The sequence below is a fragment of the Lipotes vexillifer genome, unplaced genomic scaffold (genome assembly GCF_000442215.2).
Source record: "Lipotes vexillifer unplaced genomic scaffold, Lipotes_vexillifer_v1.1 scaffold387, whole genome shotgun sequence".
Lineage (NCBI taxonomy): Eukaryota > Metazoa > Chordata > Mammalia > Artiodactyla > Lipotidae > Lipotes > Lipotes vexillifer.
Genome location: NW_006795399.1, coordinates 2,762,322 through 2,775,832, shown reverse-complemented (window position 1 = coordinate 2,775,832; position 13,511 = coordinate 2,762,322). Strand labels below are relative to the sequence as shown.

Genomic DNA, 13,511 nt, shown 5'->3' with positions numbered 1-13,511 from the left:
CGCTCGGCTGCGGCTCGGCCCCGACGACCGGCGGCGGCGCGCTTCTGGGGGCGGACTCTTCTCGGCCGGGGTTTCCCCGGGGCCCAGGGCGGGGGAGTAGGGGGGACTGGGGCGGGGGAGGGGAAAGGGGCTTGGGAAGGAGGGGGGAGAGGGGGAGAAAAGGGGGGAACCAAACCCGGAAAGGGAGAAAAGGGGGGAGGGGGAAAATCAGAAGGGGAAGAAAGGCCCAGAGTCCGCCCCCCGCTGCGGCCTGCGCGGTACGTCACCACGTCCGGCGTAATCGTCACCGCGTCTTGCGCCCGGAGCGTCCCTGCTTCCTGTGTGCCTGTCTCCACGCCTGCAGACGCCCCCTGCCTACTCACGCACTTCCCCAGCCCGCACGCACACGCTGTCCTGTCCAACACACGCGCTCGCTCTGTCGCCGCCGCATTACCTGTGTCTTCAGCCGCCAATTCCGATCCACTGCGACCCTCAGGTCACCTGAAGCCCATCAAGCCTGTCAGATTCACCCTTGATTTAAACATAATACTAATAAATGTAATTTAAGTTTACAGAGCACTTTCAAAGTAGCCTTTCACTTAGGACAGTGATTCCTGCTCCTGAAACAGCATATATGCAGTAAATATTTGTGGTATAAATGGATAAAGATCATGTGGTAGGTAAATGTCCATTTTTTCCGGATGTAAAAATTTAACTCTAAATAAAGTAGGTTTAAATACATCCTATTTAAAACCACTTCTTCCCGCCACCACCCTCTAACCTACAGTTCTTTTTTAAAAAGTCATCTTAAGTTTGCAACCTCCCTGACGAAGTGAGAGAGTGGCATGGACATATATACACTACCAAATGTAAAATAGCTAGTGGGAAGCAGCCGCATAGCACAAGGAGATCAGCTCTGTGCTTTGTGACCACCTAGAGGGGTGGGATAGGGAGGGTGGGAGGGAGTCGCAAGAGGGAGGGGATATGGGGATATATGTATATGTATAGCTGATTCACTTTGTTACAAAACAGAAACTCACACACCATTGTAAAGCAATTATACTCCAATAAAGATGTTAAAAAAAAAAAGAAAAATTTGCAACCTCCCCACACTGACCATTCTAGGCAGAATCAATCTAACTACTAATTACACGTATCTGCATCGTTTCTTGACCAACTCCCTCAAAGAAGCATTGTTTTAAATATTAATACAATGTATTAATACATTGTATTGAGTATTTAAACATTATATATTTACTATGTGACAGGAACTGCAGTAGGAAACAAAAAAATTATAGTATAATGTAAGTGCTATAATAGAGAGGTGTTCAATGTGCTATGGAAACACAAGGATCAATTAGTTCCTAGATGTAAGAGAGATTGAGTAAGCTACAGAGAAGCTAAAGGTGAAATTTCAGTTAACCTTGAAGAATATAAGTAGGAGTTCATCAGAAAGGCAAGAATGGAGATATCAGAAAGGCAAGAATGGAGATTCCAGAAAGGTCATAGAGGTAAGAACTTCTCCTTTCCTTCAAGAATCAGCAAGTTCTAGGTTTTCAAGTTGGAGGCAGGAGACAATGACAGCCAGGAGGAAATAATGGCTAATATTTGTGTTGTGTATGTATGTATATAGAATATGTAGCATTCTACATCTATTATTTCTGTTTAATCCTCAAAACAATAGGTATTACTGTTATGCTCATTTTGTAAGATAAGGAACCCTGAGGCGCCAAAGTCCGAGATTTTGAACTGAGACAGTTTATCTTCGAAGCCTGCTCTCAATCACTGCACAATTAGAAATGTAACTGGAAAGGGCAGGTTTCAAAGGACCTGTGTGTCATAATGCAGAGTGAAACAGTTGGGTCTTTTAGGGACAAATGCAGTAACTGAAGAACAGCTAAGGCAGAAACATGAGGCATCCAGCCCTAAGAGAAGCCCTCCTCTGTTTCCCCCGCTTTTGCTAACCTCTTATTCCCCAGCTATTTGCCAGGGAGAAGGGGAGCAACTGAAGTCTTCAGATGTGAGGGGGTCTGGGAACTACATACTGTAGTTAAGACATGAAACAAATAGCAGTATAACTACCTCCCCCAACCTCAAGATAAGGTTATATCCATGAATGAAATTAGGAATATTAAAATGTTAGATATAAGATCAGTCCCTGTAGGCTGGGAAACTATTAGAGAGTGACTACTAATAGGTACAGGGTTTCTTTTGGGGATGATGAAAATATTCTTAGTGGTGATGGTTGCACAACTCTGTGAATGTACTAAAAACCGCTGAATTATATACTCTAAAGGGTGAATTTTATGTTCTGTGAATTATATCTCAATAAAACCCTTATGTTATAAATAAATAAATTTATACTAGAAACTGAATAATAAATCTGCTTCTATCACAGTGCTTAAAAAAAAAAACGGGCTTCCCTGGTGGTCCAGTGGTTAAGACTCTGTGCTTCCAATGCAGGGGGCTCTGGTTTGATCCCTCGTTGGGGAACTAAGATCCCACATGCCACTCGGCAGAAAAAAAGAAAAAAGAAAAAAGATCAGCCCTCGTTGAAGAGAGCTAAGAAACTGTGACACACAAAAATACAATCAAGGTGACTTGAGTGTAACTTCTTATAACCAGCCTGTAAGCCTGTATTCTAGAATTTATTCACTCAATAAATATGTTTTAAACACCTATATTGTATTGTAGGTCCTATGTGCAATGCTAGGAATATAGTGGTAAGCAGCAGAGATGACTTAAGTAACTGCACTACAGATGGTGATTGGGGGCATGGCCTCTAAGAAAGGAGAGTCCAGAAAGGCAAATATTGGCAGAATTTCTTCAGCACATCTAGAGGTGAGGGTACTCTGGCCCTCAAACAAACCTATGTAGCAAGAATAATAATATACTTTTATTAAGCCACTTAACTCTGTGCCAGCCACCGTAAAGCGCTTTACAAAATTATTTAAATCTCAAAACTCTCAGATAATCATTACAGATCTATAATTACACATTAAAAATCTATAGGGCCAGACATGTTTCAGAATTCAGAAAATTTCAACTTTTAGAAAGGAAAAATGGAGAATTCCCTGGTGGTCCGGTGGTTACGACTCTGTGCTTTCACTGCCTCTGAGCTTTCACTGCCGAGGGCCCAGTTTCAATGCCTGATCGAGGAGCTAAGATCCCACAAGCCGAGGGGAAGGTCCCGCAAGACCACGCAGCGCGGCCAAAAGAAAAGAAAAAGAAAGGTAAAATGGTATACTGTATATCATTTAACACCCCTAGGGGTAGCATCCCATAATCAAGTAATGAAGACCCAACACAGCCAAAAATAAATTAAAAACAAAAAACAACAACCTGCATGACAATGACCTAAAAGTGTCCTGCCAATGACCCCCTCTTGTTTGAAAGTCATTCTTTAACATTCTATCTTAAAACCTCTGATCTCCGCACCCTACCTCCGCCCCCCACTGCCAGGCTTCCGAGCAAGGCTGTTGATCTGAAGAGGAATTTCATCTCTAACCTTTGTTCCCAGGCCTGGAAGCTCACATGGGTAACCCACTATCTCCCAAAGTTGGCCCAGGGACATTTCTTTCCCCAAACAAACCAACCTCCCCTCACATCCCCCACTCTGTAGTTTCACTGACTATATGGCTTCTGCCAAGTTCTACCTGTAACTGGCTTCATCTCTCAAGTTGGATGTTTGACTGCTTTATCCCCTGCAACCAGGAGTAATGCCAGCTGGACACACTCTCCTTCCGGGGCCCCTGGCGGCTGGAAGGGAGCTGAGACCACAGCTGTGGAGACCCTGAGCCCCGGGGTTTGCGGCTCTATCTCAACTGTGTTGCTCAAGGAAGGTCTCCCCCAGCAATGACCTCCTCATTGCTCCTGGCCTTCCTGTTCCTGGCTCCAGACGCAGTGGCCACTCCCAGAGCTGACAGTCAGTGCCTGGCATGTGGGGGGCCCGCCTTGGACCTGGAGAGCCAGCGGGAGCTGCTTCTTAATCTGGCCAAGAGAAGCATCTTGGACAAGCTGCACCTCAGCCAGCGCCCAACACTGAGCCGGCCTGTGTCCCGAGCTGCTCTGAGGACTGCGCTGCAGCGCCTCCATGGGTCCCCACAGGGGGCGGTTCCAGAAGCAGACAGGGGACAGGAGTATGAGATCATCAGCTTTGCTGAGACAGGTGGGTTCTTGGTCTGTAGATCTTCCCCCAAACCCGATCTCTTAAGGAGGGGAAAAACTTCCTCCCCAATCTAACGCCTGACTTTCTCCCCCAAACCATACCAACTCTTGCCTCCCACAGCATGTAATCCCCCATCCCAGGCTCCCCCCACACCCCCACCACCAGGCTCTCTCTTTGTAGTTTAGACTTGACCGATGGGCACCTGGGAAGTGGGTACGTTTCATTTCTATTGAGACTGCCTGCCCCTATCTCCCATGGCTCCTCTCTCTGCAGGCCCACAAACTTCCACAGACTATGATGTGAGCCCAGACACTTCCTGGGCTTGGACCAGGGTCTGGGAGCTGGAGAGTCTGTCCTCCCTCTGGCCCTGGGATCCAGCCTCTCTGTACCCCACTCCCCCAGATACATCATTTGAGTAAAAGGGAGAAAAGTAAAACACTGGCATTACAATACCTCTCCACCCTACTCCTGCCCTCTTGCCTTGATTACCTCGGGTCCCCGCGTCAGAACAGGGCCAAAATGGGACTCAGAAAGGTATTTAAAGGATAGAGGATAAAGACGAGAAAGTTCCTTCCATAAAGGGCAGAGGGGTTAGAGAATTTAGTGGGCAGCTGGAAAGAAGATCAAGAATTCAGAGACAGGGGAATTCCCTGGTGGGCCAGTCATTAGAACTCCACACTGTCACTGCCGTGGGCAGTGCCGGGTTCAATCCCTGGTCGGGGAACTAAGATCCCACAAGCTGTGAGGCGCGGTCCCCCCCCAAAAAAGAGAGAGAATTCAGAGACAGGATCTGAGAACCAGAACACAAACAAGTGATCTCTCTGGCCTCTGAGCTTCTTGCAAGTCCTTCTCTCTTAGGTTTAGAAGACCCTTCCCATTCCTGGCCCCTTTCCCTTGGTCAGCATCTACTCCCTTCAAGATCTAGCACTCCCATCCTGAAAAAACCCACCCTGACCTGAAGGTGAGGGGCTCGCTCTCTGGTGGCCCCCACATGCTCACCCTGAACCTGGACCTTCCTTATGGAATTGCCTGTTTCCAGGTTTTCTATGAAGTCTGTCTTCCCATAGAATGCAACCCCTTGAGGTCAGGAACTGTCATTTATTCCTCATCTTATCATCAGAGGCTAGTGTATAGTAGAAATAGATAACACTTATATAGTGTTTACTGTGTTCTAAGCCTTTTAAATATACTAACTCCTTGAGAGCCTCACAACAAGCCAGTGAGGCAAATACTATTGTTACCCCATTTTAGAGGTGATGAAACTGAGGCACAAAGAGGTTGAGTAACTAGCTCAAGGTCACATGACCAGTAGGTGGTAGAGCCAGACAGCCTGGGTCTGGAATCCATGACCTTGACCACTCTACCACTCTGCCTCTTGCAAACATAGTAGGTGCTCAATAAACAGCTAAACCATTCTGTAGTTCAGCTCGACCATGTCTAGAGTCCCCAGTGATGGATGAGACCCTATTCTACTTCAAAAGGGGGTTTCTGGGCTTCCCTGGTGGCGCAGTGGTTGAGAGTCTGCCTGCTGATGCAGGGGACACGGGTTCCTGCCCCGGTCCGGGAAGATCCCACATGCCGCGGAGCGGCTGGGCCCGTGAGCCATGGCCGCTGAGCCTGCGCATCCGGAGCCTGTGCTCCGCAACGGGAGAAGCCACGACAGTGAGAGGCCCGTGTACCGCAAAAAAAAAAAAGGGGGGGTTCTGCTCATGATTAAGAACACAAACTCTGGAGCCAGATAAACTGGGCTCAAATCCCTGCTCAGCCACTTATTACTATGTATCCTGGGTTGTTAATAGTCAGGTTTCTCATTTGCAAAACAGAGATGAGAGGATAGTTGAGAGAATTAAGTGAACTAATATAGGTAATGTACTTAGAAAGGATAAGGTGGGAGGGAACTGAAAGTAGAAAACTCAGCTCCTGCCCATGAGGGGTTTAGTTGTTGTGGCTGGGAATAAATTACTTAGAATATAAGGCAGAGTGAAATAAATGCTAGATGAGGGCACAAGTGCTTAATGGGCCAGAAGTAATTCACTGGGACCTGGTAAGTCAGGGAAGTCTTTCAGAAGTTTGCAAATTGGCTGGCATTGTAGAGTAAATTTGACTTCAGTGGGTAGAAAATGGTAAACAACATCCTAAATGGAAAAACATGAGTAAAAGTGTAAAGAAACGGACTGCATTTAGAGTTAAAAAGTAGTCTGGAGTGGATGAGCACAAGGTGGACAAATGGCCATGAACACCAAAATCCTGGTTGGTTTTTTTCTTTTCACCTTTGTATCCCTGATACTTAGCCCAGTTTCCTGGCACATTGTGACAGTAACGACGGTTACCAGGTATTTAGTGTACCTGCCTCCTCTCAGTTCATCCTTACAATCACTCCATAAAGTAGACTTTATCATTCCCATCTTAAGAATGCAGAAACTGAGACTCGAAGATAATTTACATGGTCAAGGTCATACAGCTTACAAGGGGCAGAATTCAAACACAGTTCTCTCTGACTTCAAAGTCTATATACTTTCCACATATTTGCTAATCAATGAATGAATACAACATTTAGGCTGCAGGGGGCGTGACCCGAAATGAACTTGGAGGTGAGAATGACTGATGCCTGGATTCTACCTTTTACATTTAAGTATTTTAGTTTGAAGTTTTCATTCCAATTTAAGCTGTCATCTCCACCATCGTGTGAAAGAAAGATCTGAGAATTGTTCTTGCTGGAGATATGAAGAGAGAGAGCTTGGAGCCCTGGGGAAACTAGGGTAGGAGCCTTCAATTGTGTCCTGAAACTGGCTCATACTGGCTCATGAGAGCTGATGGTGAACATCTCCCAACTGTGCATCCAGTGGCATCACACTGATAGTTTGAAATTGGCCAGGATGGGAGAATTTATACTGCAGAAATTGGCAAACTCTACAAATCAGGGCCTTTTTTTTCTCCCTCTGGAATCCAGTTGTGAAATATTTACCAACACAACACTGCCTACGACCTAAAAATTCAAGTTATCTGCCTCCCACATACCTAACATAACAATGCTGATTCAGGGACGGAATAAATAGATACTTCTGTTCCAAATGGCGGATGGGGAAGGGAGACACAGAGCAGTCACTGGTCCATGAAAATTCTGACATCCAGCCAGGCACATATCTCAGTCTACCCCAAATCCAGAATTCCTTTGGTTAGGGCCTGGTTCTGCCCACTGGTAGGATTTTCCTCTCCTCTTAAGGAGAGCCTACCATTGCTCCCCTAGACTTCTAGATTCATTCTCTCAGCTCTTAGTGCCACCCTCTGAGATGTCTTTCCTTTTAAATAGGAAATGACCTGTGTTTGCAGCTAAGTAGTTTTCTCGGCCTGCATGCTGCCCAAAGAAGTTGGGAGCCCGGAGACTTCTTTTCATTTTGAATCATCTCTGTCCCTTTTAGTCCAAACTGGTGCCGCTTTCACTATTAAAATTCTCTTTAACACCCTGTGAGCCTTCTAAATAATAAATTACAGTCTACTCACTCAGACAAAAGGCACTCCGCTCTTATCAAGACAGACCCTCCTCTTTAGCCTACAAGTCAGGATACCCTCTTACAAGTGGGATAACACTCTTAAGATTCTTAGAAGCCCTCTGTCTAGTTGAGAGGGTCTACAGGACATCTTACATTTTAGATCTTAACAAAGATGTTAGATCTTAACAAAGGGTCTTACAGTTCCCCCTTTATTATTTTGATCTTCGCTCTGAAACTATGTTTTACTGGCAGTGCCCTGGATTTGGGTTTTGCCTTGAGACCATTTCTTAGTTTGATAAACTTTTTGCCAGACAGAGAGTTGAGGGATGAAAAAAAATATTTTATTGTTCCATCCAGCAAGTCCTATTGGAAATGTTTTCTCTAAACTCTGCTTGAAAATTGAACAGTTCGTTCTTTAGTTCATCTCACTCCTGAAATGCCTTATCATAGGCAGCTAAAATAAACCAAATGGCACTTTCAGCATTCTGCCGGGAAATATCTTTAGCTAAATTCACAATTCTGTTAGTTACCATTTCTAGCTTCCAGTTACCAGAGACGATAGCCAATACATAACACAGGTTACCCATTGTCCAGCTTCCAGAAGCAATTTCCTCACTGTCCTTCCAGACTTCACTAACAGTCTCCCTGCTCTCCTTCCATCCTCTGGCTGTCACCCAGTCCCAAAACCAATGCTACACATTTTAGGTCTTTGCTGTGGAGTACCCCACTTCTGATACTAATTTCTGTTTTAGTTATCCATTAATATGGCAAATCAGCTCAAACATTGAGTCTTAAAACAAAAAAATTCAATAGTTTCTGTGATTTTGTAATTTGACTGGACTTATTCTGGACAGTTCTCTCACTCCATGTGGTGTAACTGAGTTCATTCAAGCAACTGTGTTCAGCTAGGAACTCAGATGGGGCTAGAACATCTAAGATGGTCTCTCCGAAGTCTCTCTCCATATGGCTTCTCATCATTCAGTAATCTAGCCCAAGTTTCTTTAAAGCATTAAAGTTTTCCTACCTCAAAGTGTAAGTACTTAACTAAGTTTCTGCTTGCATCATGCTTGCTTACATCTCACTGGCCAAATCAAGTCACGTGCCAAGCCCAGAATTAATATGGGAAGGGATTGCACAAAACCATGAATATTGGGAGGTGTTGTTCCCTGGGGGTCAACACTGTAATGGTCTATCACAGCCCCTGCTGGTCCTGTGTCTACCTACCATAACTGGGGTGACTTATGAGGTTCTAAATGTTGGGTGCTAGTGACCTAGCAGGAAAAGATTAGCTGGGTCAATCAGACTCTTCTTTTAGGATTTTGGAGTTGGAACACTGAAAGATCAGTTCACTTAGCTAGGAAGAGCTAAGTTAAAGGTTCTGTAGACTCAGGAGCTAGGGCCACCATTTTGGGACCTGAGGAAGGTGACAGGGAAACAAAAGAGGTAGATCCACAGAAAGAGAAGAATGGACTAGACTTACATAGGGAGAGTGAGATGAGAGATATTTTGTTGGCCCTGAGAGCTGTCAAGGGCAACCTTATTCCAGACCTTACAATTCACACTAAGTCTAGATGAACTTTATTTTCTGCTCTTTTATGCCCATGAGAGTATCAGTGGCATTCCCACAATAAAGCATCCTTTACTTAAAATAAATAAATAAATAAGGGTTCCTAAGGCCAAAGCATAATGGCATTTAATTGCCTCCTAAAAAAGTTTGGCTTTGGGCATCCCTGGTGGCACAGTGGTTGAGAGTCCACCTGCCGATGCAGGGAACACGGGTTCGTGCCCCGGTCTGGGAAGATCCCACATGCCACAGAGTGGCTGGGCCCGTGAGCCATGGCCGCTGAGCCTGCGCGTCCGGAGCCTGTGCTCTGCAACGGGAGAGGCCACAACAGTGAGAGGCCCCCCGAAAAAAAGAGTTTGGCTTTATTCATCAATAAGGTTTTTGAAACCATGAATTTTATGAGCTAGCCTTTTTGGAAAATAATTCTTGTATCAGTGTAAAATAAGAATTAAAGAATGAAAGACCATTCACTCACCAAATGTTAACTGAATGCCTATTATGTACTAGGTACTAGGGATACAGTGGTAAACCATACAGGCACAGTATCTACCTTCATGGAGTTTACATTCTAGCTAGGAGCAGGGAGGGGTCGAAGGGGAGGGGAGGAGAAGCAAATGAACAAGAAACCGAGATGATTACAGAGAGTGATAGTGGCTATAAAGACAATTAAGCAGGATAATGTATTAAAGACATGAGGGTAGACTTGAAGGCTGCTTTAGCTAAGTTAGTCAGGGAAGCCTCTCTGAAGAGGTGAATTTGTGCTGAATGCCAAAAAGGAGCCAGTCATTCAAAGAGCTTGGAAAGATATTCTAGGAAGGGGAAATAGCAAGTGCAAAGGCCATGAGGTGGATCCACGTTTGGTGAGTTCAAGGAACAGAAAAAAGCCAGTATAGGTAGACTATAGTCATTAAATGGCAGAATGCCTAATCATACATGTTTCCTATGTTAAGGGGTTTAGCTTTTATTCAAATAGCCATGGGAAGCCTTTGAAGGGTTTTAAGCTGAGAGGATTAAGCTGATCAGATTTAAAAAGATCACTCTGGGACCTCCCTGGCGGTCCAGTGGTTAAGACTCTGCGCTTCCACTGCAGCGGCACGGGTTCGATCCCTGGTTGGGGAACTAAGATCCGACAGGCCACAAGGCACAGCAAAAAAAAAAAAAAGAGGTCACTCTGGCTGATATGTGAAGAATGGTTTTGGGTGCAAGAGTGGACCACTTGGCAAGCTATTGCCATAGTTCAAGAAAAAGATGATTGCAGGTTGAACTAATGTATGGTAGAGGGGGCAGGGATAAGTGAAATTATATTATGAACTGGAGATAGAGTTGACAGGTCTGCAGATAATTTCAAAGAAGGGAATGACGGCAAGCAAGACTTTGGTTTAAGCAGTGCATTTACAGGGAAGGGGGAGATTGAAGAAGGAACAGATTTGGGTTGCAGGGGATAAATCTAGAGTTCTTTGAACATGAAAAGTCTGAGATCACATTGGATATCCAAATGGAATATCAGATCACCAGCTGGATATATAAGCCTAGGCTCAGGGAGAGGTCAGGGCCATGGATATAGATATCTGGGAGTCATCAGCATATAGATGCAATTGAAAGCCAGGGGAATTGATGGGTTCTTTCTGGGAGAGAGTACACATAGAGAAGAGAAGGGAGCTTAGGACCTCCAACATTCAGAGGTCAGGCAGAGGAAGAGGAGCTGTCAGCAAAAGAGACCAAGATGGAGTGGCCAGAGTCATGAAAGCCAAGAGAAGAAAGTATTTCAAGAAGGAAGGGATGGTTAACTGTGTCAAGCACTGCTTAGAGGTCAGGTAAGATGAACATAAAGAGATGAAACCATTGGATTTGGCAACGTGGAAGGTGTTAGTGATCCTGAAAAGAGCAGGAGTGGAGGGACCAGAAACCCAATTAATGTGTTTCAATAGGTCAGGTGAGGGATGAAGAAGGGAAACTGGGCAACAGTAACTGGTACAGGAAGAAATGCATAGCCGTTAGAACCACTGTGGTGAGGAACCGGATGTGGGGAGTTTCTAAAGGTGATAAGGAAGGTAATGATGCCACCAGTTCTAAGAACGGAAAGAGGTACATAGGGAGGAAATAATGATTTCCACGTGGGATAAATTGATTTTAATATGCTGGCAGGACGTGGCAAAATTAAGCAGTTAGAAGTTTAAGCGTGAAGCTTGGTGATTCCCAAGGTGCAAAATGATCTGGACTGGACATACAGATTTGGGAATCACCAGCACAAAATTTGTGTTGGCTGACTGTGAGTGTGGGTCAGAGCTCCTCTCAGTGTAGAGTAAGAGGAAATGGGACTTCCCTGGCGGTCCAGTGGTGAGGACTCCTCGCTTCCACCGCAGGGGTCGCAGGTTCTATCCCTGGTCGGGGAACTAAGATCCTACATGCTGCACGGTAAAAAAAAAAAAAAAAGGAAATGAAGGTCAAGGACAGACCCTGGAGAACTCTTGTATTGGAGGGATGGTGAGAGAAAGAAAAGCCAGCAAAGAAAATCAAGGAAGAATCATGAGAGTTGTGTCATGGAAACCAAGAGAGAAAAGATTTTTAAGAAGGAAGGGGTAGTTAATGCCAACAGTGTGGTCGAGAAAGAACAAAGGGAATTCAAGCATGCTGAGAATAGATATGTAGTTGGTAGACTTGACTCAGAAAGCCACACTGACTGCGGCTTCTTGTATCCACAGGTCTCTCCAACATCGACCAGACTCGTCTTGATTTCCACTTCTCCTCTGATAGAACTGTTGGCGGCCTGGAGGTCCAGCAGGCCAGCCTCATGTTCTTTGTGCAGCTCCCTCCCAATACCACGTGGACTTTGAAGGTGAGGGTCCTCGTGCTCAGCCCACATGCCACCAACCTCACCTTGGCCACTCAGCACCTGCTGGAGGTGGATGACAGTGGTTGGCGCCAGCTCCTCCTGGGGCCTGAAGCTCAGGCTGCCTGCAGCCAGGGGCACCTGATCCTGGAGCTGGTCCCTGAAGGCCAGGTAGCCTGGAGCCCAGTCATCCTGGGTGGGGCTGCCCATAGGCCTTTTGTGACAGCCCGTGTAAGAGTTGGGGGCAAGCACCGCGTTCGCCGGCGAGGCATCGACTGCCAGGGTAGGTCCAGGATGTGCTGTCGACAAGAGTTCTTTGTGGACTTCCGTGAGATTGGCTGGCACGACTGGATCATCCAGCCTGAGGGCTACGCAATGAACTTCTGCACAGGGCAGTGCCCCCTGCATGTGGCAGGCATGCCTGGCATTGCCGCCTCTTTTCACACCGCGGTGCTCAATCTTCTCAAGGCCAACACCGCTGCGGGCACTGCCGGAGGGGGGTCATGCTGCGTGCCCACTGCCCGGCGCCCCTTGTCTCTGCTCTACTACGACAGGAACAGCAACATTGTCAAGACTGACATACCTGACATGGTGGTAGAGGCATGTGGGTGCAGTTAGTCTGTGTGTGGTACAGACAGCCCAAGGTGGGGTAGGCAAACATGCCCTGACGGAGGCGCTCTTCCTTGAGAGGAGGGGGCGGCCCCATTACTGCCTCTGTCCAGGAGATGGACTCCCTCTTCCTGAGCAACTTGTGAGAATTATCCCAACTTTGACGTGAGGAGACCTTCATCAAAGCACTGTCATCTAAGGAGAGTCACTGTACCATCTTCATAACAACCAGCCCCTCTCCTAGAGTATAGTCCCTCCAGTAAGCTCCACGTGCTCAACCGCCACCCTAGGGACTCTCATCCACCTCCAACCATGAGCAGTGCCATCTGGGTCCCAGACGAATACCCATAGCCCAACTTTTTTTTTTTTTTTTTTAAGTTATTGTACTGACTAATAACACTCACTGTTGTGGCCTCTCCCGTTGCGGAGCACAGGCTCCGGACGCGCAGGCTCAGCGGCCATGGCTCACGGGCCCAGCCGCTCCGCCGCATGTGGGATCGACCCGGACCGGGGCACGAACCCATGTCCCCTGCGCTGGCAGGCGGACTCTCAACCACTGTGCCACCAGGGAAACCCTCCATAGCCGAACTTTAATCCAGCCCACAATCCACTATGCCTCCCTGCCCTTTCTACTCAATGTCCCCCACTCCAGGATGAGTTGACCCAGCCCCTTCCCCTGCTTTTCTGGATCTCCAGAGAGGCCCTTCCGTAGATCCACCAAATATTTGATCCTCTCCATGTCTTGAGCCCTTTTCCTCTTACTTGCCCAGTGGGCTGCTAAAGGCTCTCTTGGCACACTCTCATCCGCTCTTCGTCCTTCTCTGTCCTGCTCCGTACCCTTGGGGTCTGACTCACCTGAGTTCCTTTGGC

General features: G+C 46.6%; 1 protein-coding gene across 1 annotated transcript; it reads left to right on the top strand.

Moving 5' to 3' along the window:
- The first annotated feature begins 3,646 nt into the window (after nucleotides 1–3,646).
- INHBC (inhibin subunit beta C) lies at nucleotides 3,647–12,650 on the top strand. Its single transcript, XM_007467675.1, has 2 exons — nucleotides 3,647–4,147; nucleotides 11,905–12,650. Exons 1-2 carry the CDS (start codon nucleotides 3,835–3,837, stop codon nucleotides 12,648–12,650), a joined length of 1,059 nt encoding a protein of 352 aa, XP_007467737.1. The 5' UTR covers nucleotides 3,647–3,834.
- Nucleotides 12,651–13,511: the final 861 nt, after the last annotated feature.